The 10,056-nt window shown below is 37.4% G+C and overlaps 1 protein-coding gene across 2 annotated transcripts in view; it reads left to right on the top strand.

Annotated features, from left to right (window-relative positions):
* Window positions 1-9,707, top strand: part of ADAMTS20 (ADAM metallopeptidase with thrombospondin type 1 motif 20) — an 84,776-nt gene extending 75,069 nt beyond the window's left edge. For both annotated transcript variants that reach the window (XM_071733576.1, XM_071733577.1), the window contains exons 31-39: window positions 2,312-2,482; window positions 3,246-3,446; window positions 3,569-3,698; window positions 3,855-3,949; window positions 4,045-4,139; window positions 4,577-4,710; window positions 5,453-5,544; window positions 7,129-7,233; window positions 7,992-9,707. In XM_071733576.1, the coding sequence (XP_071589677.1) occupies window positions 2,312-2,482; window positions 3,246-3,446; window positions 3,569-3,698; window positions 3,855-3,949; window positions 4,045-4,139; window positions 4,577-4,710; window positions 5,453-5,544; window positions 7,129-7,233; window positions 7,992-8,081 (1,113 nt within the window). In that variant the 3' untranslated portion in view covers window positions 8,082-9,707. The remainder of the gene's footprint in view (window positions 1-2,311; window positions 2,483-3,245; window positions 3,447-3,568; window positions 3,699-3,854; window positions 3,950-4,044; window positions 4,140-4,576; window positions 4,711-5,452; window positions 5,545-7,128; window positions 7,234-7,991) is intronic.
* Window positions 9,708-10,056: the final 349 nt, after the last annotated feature.

Genomic DNA, 10,056 nt, shown 5'->3' on the forward strand with positions numbered 1-10,056 from the left:
TGGAGTTTGGATATATATATTCTTTCATTAAACTACATTTAGGGAAAGCTAACAATGTATGTTTCTTCCAAGTGTTCTCTTCTCCTATGAAGAAGCTATTAGTATCAAGAATTAGTGAAAATGGCTTAGAATGTCCTTTTAGCACAAATATACACTTTCAGACAATGAGGGTAAATTTTCCTGTCCCATCAAACATTTCTCTGTTCTGCCTTGGTATTTGGAGCTCTCCTCTACAAATACTTCCAACTAGTTCATAACTTCTCCAACATGGATGTTGCTGTCTGCTTGAAATCCCTGTGTTCAGTTCCCCCTCTCACCAGATTCATATCTAGCCCTGTACATCAAGTATTAATAGTAGTTCAAGTGTTTATCCATCTGTCTTCCACTCCTGGCTTATTACATCCTCCACTGAACTGGCAATATTTTACCCAGCTGTCTCAGCTCTGAGTGCTCCTTTGTCATCTCCTCGACTCACCAGTTTCAGCATAGCAGAAAAAAAATCTGGATCAAGCATTTCTCCAGCTTGCAGTCAGGAGGCTGAGAGCAGCTGCTGGCATTCTCCTACCAAATGTGCATTTCCATGCTAAAGAGAAGAATGTCTACAAGACCAATGTACAGAGCAGAATGAAAAAGCCTGCTCTGCTTGTCCCCCTTAACCTCATGAATGGGTTATTCATCATGTGCCTAATATTGTGAGCTGCTCCGTGACATTAAGAGCCATTAAATTATATTTAATATAAGGTACCATTAATACACATAATAGTGTACCTGAAGGGGACCCAGAGGAAGGCTGGAGATGGACTGTTTGCAAGGACTTGTGGTGATAGGATGAGGGGCAATGGTTTTAAATTAGAGAAGAGTAGATTTAGATTGGATGTTAGGAAAAAATTCTTTACCATGAGGGTAGTAGGATAATGGAACAGGTTGCCCAGGCAGGCAGGCAGTGCCTCATCCCTGGAGATATCAAGGTGAGGCTTGAGGAGGCTCTGAGCAACCAGATCTGGCTGAGGGTGTCCCTGCTTACTGGAGGAGGTTTGGACTAGATGACCTCTAGAGCTCTCTTTCAACCCAAATTATTCTATGATTCTGTGATTAAAAGATCAAGTGTTTCTGTAAGTTATTCCAGCAAATTGTATCCACACTCCATCACCTGATACAAGTCCACAGCAAGGAAGTTCCCCTGAGGACAAAGCTAGATTCCCTGCCATGTCACAGAGTGGGAAGGCAAGAGGCAGTGGCAGTAAGGTAAAGGCAAGGAGGGTCAGACTGGTTTTTATGAAAACTGCTTCCCTGAGGACAATTCAGGCAGTTGAATGGGCTGCCCTAGGAATCTGTGCAGTCTCCATTCTTCAGGGGTTTTCCAGACCTGACTTGGTAAAGTTAGAGTTTTCCTCTAGCAGAGCTGATTTACCATACAGCATCTTCTTTTTTTTTTTTTTTCATTTCATGTTGCCTCTTTGAGTCATTAATAATAAAATTTGAACAATGGGCTTGACCAGAACTCGGTGAGTCTTCTAATAGATTATTCTTGGGTCCAGATTATTATTACGTTAAGTTCAGGTCTGACTGTAGTAGGTGGTGTTATTGATTATTGCTTCTGCTGAGGCTGGAATTTGTGTATTTGAGCCTTCCTGCTTTCTCACATCAAGTTCAAACATGTTAATTGAAGCACCTGTAGCTAGGGAGATGCTGTTGACATGTATCACTTAGCCTGTACCCCCACTTTTCTGGATTATGGTAGCAGCAAGTGTCTTATTCTGTCCTACCAGGACTGTGATGAATTTCCATGCCATAAAACTCCCCAGGGGTAGGTCTGATGACACTGAGGATAAAGGCACAGACTCAACAGATATGGCTGCCCAAAGCTACTACTGACTTCATTAACAGACACTTTTGTAATTTTTTTTTTTTAAATCACTGTAACATCACTTACACATTTCCAGGGTTACTTTTTGTTGTTTTTTTTTTAAAGACCAACTTATTTCATTCATATTTTTCTTTAAACCCCTTTTTGGCCTGTCACCTTGGCTTGTTTTAATTTTCTTCTGTCTCACCCAACAACTAGGGTGTCATTTCATGTCATTATATACTATCATTTCATGTCATTATACACTAGTGGATTTTTAACTTATATCTAAACTTAGAAAAAATAAAGGATTTTGGTTCAGTGGCTAACTCTGTCTGAAACTGGTAACAGATGCCATAAATTTGTTGCTGCCTGTGTTTTCCTGGTGCGTGGCAATTGGCAAATATCTGTTGTGCACGTGGCTAATTTAAGTACAGAAACTGTGAGTGTTTTCCTCACACTCAGTGCTCAGCATCAAATAGAAGAAAGAAAATACACCGGAAGGTCAAGTGTGTGGATGGAAACCAGCTCCAAGTGGATGAAAGCTTCTGTGATCCTGCCACGAAGCCTCCAGCAACCAGAAAGTGCAGGGCAGCTCCCTCTAAATACGTTGTGCTTACAGGAGACCTGTCCCAGGTGAACGAATTATATTGCTTACACACCTTTTATATAACTTGACATTTAAGAATATTGTGTTGCTGTAAATGCATTATGCTTGCAGGCAAAAAAACCCTGTATATTTCCATCTGAATATGGGGGCCTAAAATTTCTCTGCACTGAACTTTCCAGTCAGCCATGATTCATTGTAGTGATTGTTATCAGTCTTCATGTAGCTCCCTGAGATCCAGGGACACCATGGACATCCTGCCACAGGATTCCTTTGCTGCTTCCCAGGGAAACTCTCCTGCAAGCTGATCTCACTGAAATTAACAAAAATCTTTTCCTTGATTTCAGCGAAGTGATGGATCAGTGCCTGTTTTTCTTGCACACCTACACTGGCTAAAGGTGTGTGAATGTGTGTGTAGGGCAGCTGAAAGAGAACCAGTCTGGAACCTCTGTGAGCTCTGAGAAAAGGGCAGCATTCTGCCTCCATGGATGCATAAAATGTGTCAGACCTTCACTCCTGTACACTGATGAACCAGCCCAAGGTGCCAGATAGCAGAGCAGAGGCTTTTGCCAAAGCAAGGTTCAGAGGTGGCTTATCTGTAATTGCAGCCATAGAATCATTAAGGTTGGAAAGGACCAATGAGATCATCAAGTCCAACCATCGACCCAACACCACCAACAAACCAACCAAAGTGACTTCAATTTTAAATTACCTTAAACCAAATTTTAGCAAATGTTGCAGAAAGTTTTAGTTTCACAGAAGTAATGCCTGTCCTTGGGGATTTTATTTTAGTGCTCTGCCAGCTGTGGGTTTGGTTACCAGCAGAGGATCACGTACTGTGTTGGATCCCATTCTGTTCCAAGTTATCACACCCGTGGCCTTCGGACTGTAGCATACCAGGAATGCCCAGTACAGCCATCCCCATACATCTATAAATGTAATATCAAAGGGTGCTCACAAGCAGCCACCTGGAGAGTGGGAAAGTGGACCAAGGTGAGGAGAGATGTGCAAGCCAATTTTAATAGCTGTCTCAAACACAAATGGATGCCAAGACCAATTTGCTGGCATCATTTTGTTGATTATTTACTAATTCTAAATTAACTCTCTACCTCTAGTGCTCAGTGTCTTGTGGAGTGGGGATAAAGGAGAGAACTGTAGAGTGTATGACTGAAAATGGCTTATCCAGTGACTTGTGCCTTCCACGTTTAAAACCAGATGCCAGAATGATCTGCCATGAGGAAAAATGTAAGTGAGGGCTGCAATTTTCAGCTGCACTTAATGTTTTTTCAGGTTATTTATATAAAAGCTGTAAATTTATTTGGAGCACAATAATGCAAAAGTAAGTCCGAAACCTAAGCTCTGTTCCTGAAATATTAATATGATTTAATCATTTATTTTAAGGTGAAATTTTTACCACCTGCAAAGATATCCAAGTTAAAAAAGGGATTAGAGAGGATGGTGAATACCTACTTAACATTAAGGGAAGGATGATAAAGGTACCTTTAATCTTTTTGAGTTTTAATCACATACTTTTATGAAATAGTACCCTTTTAATAAATATTTTGCTAAAGGTTTGTATTTCCCCTTGCAGATTTATTGCTCAGGCATGCACTCAGAGAATCCCAAAGAATATTTAACACTGGTAAAAGGTGAAGCAGACAATTTCTCTGAAGTATATGGATTCAGGTACAAAAGTGGTTTTGTAACTTTATAAAAGGCATTTATTTTTTCCAAATTAAAAGAATAAAATAATATTTAGTTTTGTGAGTACAGATGAATAGAATTTTCTTCCTTGATTTTTTTGCTTTGGTTACCCAGGTATATGAACACAGAAATGCAGACGTGGATACTTCCACACTGAAATTTTGTTAATTGCACTAAGTGGAACTAGATCATCTTTAAGGCCCCTCCTAACCCAAACCATTCTATTAAAAAAATTCTATGTAGACTTTAGTAGAGATGTTGTAGAAATCACTGTTTCAGCTGAGCTAAGATGAACAGCTGAGCTTTTTTCTCAGTAGTTGTTTAATATTATGCAGCATAATGCAATGCAATTATTTTGTGCTGTGTTGCAATGTTTTGGAAAATGTCAAAAGGAAAACTAAATCTTTGCTGTTGTCTAGGTTGCAGAATCCATACGAATGTCCTTTCAATGGAAGCAGAAGGCAAGACTGTGCCTGTCGAAATGATTACCTTGCAGCTGGCTTCACAGTTTTTAGCAAAATAAGATTTGATATAACGTCCATGCAAATTAAAAGTAAGCATTTTGGCAGTTTTAGCCACTGTAAGCATTAAATTGAAATTTGTGATTAGTCAATATTGTGAATGTGAAACTGCCATTTGACCTAATTATAGATCCAATTATGCCACTTCTGGACAAGCAAAAATCCTCTTTAGGAACTCAATGGGAATTTCAAAGAAAATAAAACAGAAACCACAGCTTCCCTTGTTAGTTTGTCTCAAGTGGCACGAATCTTGCAGAGTTGTATTTTACATGTGAACTACCTTCAGCTTCTGAGCTTTTATTATGCCATTATGCCATTATGCTTCTGAGCTTTTATTATGCCATTATGCCATTTCCTACTGGTGCCTGACATAGTTTTCTAAAGAAAATCTTGCTATCCTGAAGGTGGTCTTGTCTTGGACCTTGATGGATACGCTAGATAGAGAGGGAATCTTGCAGCACTTTTAAGCCTCTGCCTGAGGGTGCCAAGGTGGCCCACAACCAGTGGATGTAGTGCACATCCTCCCAATTCCTACCCCACTCCTAGCTCAGAAAGAAAATTGGGTCTATTTGTTGTTTTTATGTTGCATTAACTAAAACAGACTATTAAAAATATATTTTGTTAAAAAACAATCCAAGATACACAAAACACCCCAACAAACAAAGCCCCACCCAAACCAACCCAAACCCCTTGCATGTTCCTGCCTTTCCATGCTGTTTTCACCTGACTTTCTATTGCAGCAGTTTCAGTCTTGAGTAATTTTTTGTTTTCTAGCCACAGATTTTCTTTTTGCTCAGACTATACTTGGGAGAGCAGTTCCATTTGCTACAGCTGGAGATTGCTACAGTGCTGCCAGATGTCCTCAGGTATTTGATTTCTTATCCCCTTGATACGTGCATGTAAGAGGAAACAAAAAAAACCAACCAAACCCACAAACAAAAACCTTGGGACTGGTTTAGAGCTTCACAGTTCTAATTTATTTCCTATTCTGCCTAATCTACAAAATTAATGAGTTTTACTCCTTGCGCTCCTGTTCCACCATTATATTTTTTTCCTGTTTCTCCCTCAAATTGTTTACTCTACTCTTTCTAGGCTCCATATATGTATAATTATCTTTCTACCCATTTCAGGCATTGCTCTCCTTCCCTGTGGATATAATGTATCCTTTGTTTCCCCTACTCCCTTCTAGGTCTTTGTTCTCTTCAAGTGCCTTTCCTTTTTTATCATCCTGCAGGATTTTTATCTTTTCCATTTCTCTCCTGACTCTTCATATCTTTGAAGGCTACCAGAGGAAATCAATTCTCTTTAGCAATATAATACTTAATTTGAAGGAATTTCAGTGGTTGACTAATAATAAGGGCTGAATGCTGTATATTCATACATGCACACATATATTATACCCACACAAATATTTACATATAATAAAATATCTCACCATGACAATGTTAAGCAATAAAATGCAGAAGCTACCATATATAATAGAAATATTATCTTTGCTAAAGCTGTTATCTCAAGAGTTAGGCTGTTTTAACTAGGTCTGAATACAGAAATTGAGGCCTCCAGTGAACTGTACTCAGGCGTGCAAGTGTTTTCTGGTTGTAATGATGCCTAAACTGACTCTTTGGGTCTTTGTGTAGGTAGTGCTGCTTTCCAACATACTGCACTTCTGTGTGACTGCAATTTAACCATTTTATGTTCAACATTTTTTTTTACAAAGGCAGTGGAGTTGGTTGTTAATATGTTTCCTGTTCTTGTATGAACTGACACTTTTTTACATCTAGTTTTCAAATTATGTATTTGTGTGGGCAAATATTTTAGCATCAATAAACTGTTTTGGATGGTTTTTATTGCAGAACATTCCTTTTAGCCATAGATTTATTTTTACCTCCACTCGTGTTCATGTTAAATAGTGTTATTTGGTGTACTGAAAAAGAAATGGAAGATTATGAGATAATGATGCTTGAACAGCATGCTTGTAAAAATTGGGAATTAGGTAGCTAAGAAGTGATTAGTCTCTAATTTCCAGGTAGCAGTAGGTCCTGGTGATGTTATTTCCAAAATGTTCAGGCACTTGAAAAAAAAAAAACAAACCACAGCAGTCTTTCAAGAAATTCAGTCTCATTCTTGCATATTGCAAGTCTGTACATTTTGCAAATTAAAATTTAATGGAGTTAAGAGGCTAAGATAACTTGAATTGTCTATTATTTCTGTATTCAGGCTCTGCAGACAGATCCTGATTTACAGGTGCAACTTAATGCAGAAGAACTTGTTTGTGTGCATATGTCCTGAGTGTCCAAAAAAGGGTGTAATGCAGTGTAACCAACCCAGGTTATGTACACACCTTTCACTCCTTAGTGTCTAGGTATATCCTAGGTGATCTTGGTGTCAAGTATTTTAGTGTTTTGAACTCTGTTTATCAGCTCTGTATCTTACTTTTCTTTTTTTTTTAGGGACAATTCAGCATTAATTTGGCTGGCACAGGTCTGAGATTATCCAGTACAGTCAGATGGATTGCTCAGGGCAACTATGCAACTTCTGACATACACAAATCCCATGTAAGTCAATGCTGTTTTCCTTCACCTCCTTTTTACAGTTTGGAATTTTGTGCCTCCAGAGGTGCAAATGATGACTCCCTAGTGCAAGCTTGTTGTGAATCAAAAATAGCACTCAAGGTGTAGAACTCATCTAAGACTTCTCCCAGAGATAATGCAAAAACAAGGCCTGATAACTTACTCTTAAAGATCTTGGGACACATTTAATCACAGAATATTATCAAAATCAACACTGCCTGCCTACCATTCTCTTCCTGACTTTAAGACCCAATTGTCATGTTAATCAGGTTTATTAGAAGTACTGAAGACACCTAATGATGCTTTAAAAAAACAACCAAGGAAACAAACAAACAAACAAAAAAACCCCAAAGCCCCCCACAACACCTCAAAACTCCATTTTTTCAAAGATACCCCACTGCCGAGGTTCCTTACCCATTGCTTGCCTCCAGCTTGATTTGTGTGGGAAACCAAATGACCCAATTGAAGAAGAAGTTAACATGCACAGTGTCAGAACAGTGAATGGTAAGCTGGGAAAGAAGGTATATAATAAATAAATAAATATACACATACATATATATATATATATATATGTATAAGGATCTCTGTGCCTGCTTTGCTAATTTGCTGCTGTCTCCTGGTTTAGTATTTATAGGTACAATCTGTCAAAAGGTCTGTGGTGTGCAAACCTCGAGGGCCTTTTTTATACAACTGTGATTTCAATCATATTTCTTGACTGACTGTTCTCCTTGTCTAATTCCCAGGATGGTACTAAAATATATGGAAGATGTGGAGGATTTTGTGGAAAATGTGTTCCTAACACAATTATTGGTCTCCAGCTTCAAGTACAGTGAGAACTCTCATGTGGTAAGACCATCAAAGCAGGGATTTGCCATTTAGGTGCAAACTGTAGGTGCTGTATGTATATATGTATTAATTATTTCATCTCTGTAATGCTCATTACTGTAATACTCACTACTAAGAATAATTCCTGTTGTCTTTGGTGTTTGTTCAGGGATATATAATATTTCTGGATTAGCAAATGCATAAATCACTATCATAAACCTTCAGTTTTTCATGGAGAGATGTTAATTTAATGTACAGTATACACTAGCAAATAAATTGCACTGAGGTTATTACTATGGGTAATACCCTAAATTGTATGATACCTGTAATACTTTACCTGCAACTAATCAGTGCAATTCCTTTTGCAGTATTCAGTAAAATTTTTAATCTACTGATTTTCTTGATCAACTGTACTAAAATATAGAAAGAAATAAGTTCTTGCTTTCTAGAGAAGACAGGTAATATTTCCAATTTTGTGAAACCTTTTAGGGATTCTCTGTCAATCATTTATGGAAGAAAAATACATAACCAACATACTTGAGAGAGATTCTATGGATTTGGAGTTTCTGTCAGTCCAACCATTTCTTCCCCCCCATTCCTTTCATTATATTCTTCCTGGTGCTCAAATACTAGCAGTAATCCTCTGGAGTGTGGTTTAACCTTTGCAGTCTCTATAGCATATGTTAAACATTTTGGCTTAGTTCTGTTGTGGTTACAGGAAAAGAAAATAAGGAAACAAATTGCTTGGAAATCTGTCTTTAAATCCCTGACTCTCATCCAAGTATACTGTAAAAGCAGTTTGTTCTGTTTACTGTAGCATCTTGTATCTGATTGTATCAATATGTATTTACTTAAACATTTTCCATATAAACCTTGCCCTTTTATACTGGCTAATGCCATATTCCTGAAGGCTGTACTGTGTGTCCCTCTTATGCTACAATTCAGCATAATTTTCAATAACCTTTACAGAAAAATCTGGGCAGAGGCATCCCACAGTGTATTTGGTGTCCATCATTGACTCAGTTTAATTTTTCAGTGGTTGGAAAGCAGTTCTAGCATCCACTAGTTAAAATTATTTCTTCCAGAAAAATAAGCATATGAGAGTTGTAAGGTTTAAAATATCATCTAGCTCTTTGATTTGTATTTTTTATACCTACAGTTCACAACTGTAGAAATATATGCATGTCAACACAATACATTTCAGGGCCAACTCTCAGGTATTCAGAGTAAAATTTTCTAAATTTACAATCCATACATTACATACCAGATAGCAATACATGCTTTTTTTGACACTATGCATTCTGTAACCCAAATATCTATTTTGCATGCCAGTAAAACTGATAGATCAAGTGGAAGCTATAGCATATTTTTACACACACAGCCATATATTAGCAATATGTATTAATTAAAAAACAATACGGTGCCACAGAAGTGTAAGCAGCTACTTTTTTAGATAACGTGTAGGTAATTATTTTGGGATCTCTGCATCAGAAATGTATTTTTGCACTATGTGCCTTATATTAGTTGTAAACGTTAATAAGAATACAAAGTATTATTTTCCTAGAAATGTTTACATTAATTAAAATCTTGTAATTTATAAAATATTTATATAATAAATATGCTTGTGTGAATGATGCTGGAGTACTTTTGCTTTTTTTATTGAATGCTTAGGACATTTTGATTTTTTAATACACAGAATCGCTGTATTTGTAACAGCTCTTCACAGTAATATACATAGACTTGATAATAACACAAATTATAGTCATATGAGTATTTCTCATGGAGGCCAATCCCACTTTAGAGGCAAAAAATCCATGTCTGTGTGCTCTTTGGAATCATCCTCCCGTGCTTATTTATACCTTTCTTGGGGAGTTAGCCTGTAAATCATTCACTGAAGTAAAATAGAAATATGAAATAATCTTCCTTCTCCCTGTGCTAAACTCAGATTAATTAATTTATAGCATGGTGCCTCAACAATTACAT

Source organism: Heliangelus exortis, chromosome 1 (assembly GCF_036169615.1).
Source record: "Heliangelus exortis chromosome 1, bHelExo1.hap1, whole genome shotgun sequence".
Lineage (NCBI taxonomy): Eukaryota > Metazoa > Chordata > Aves > Apodiformes > Trochilidae > Heliangelus > Heliangelus exortis.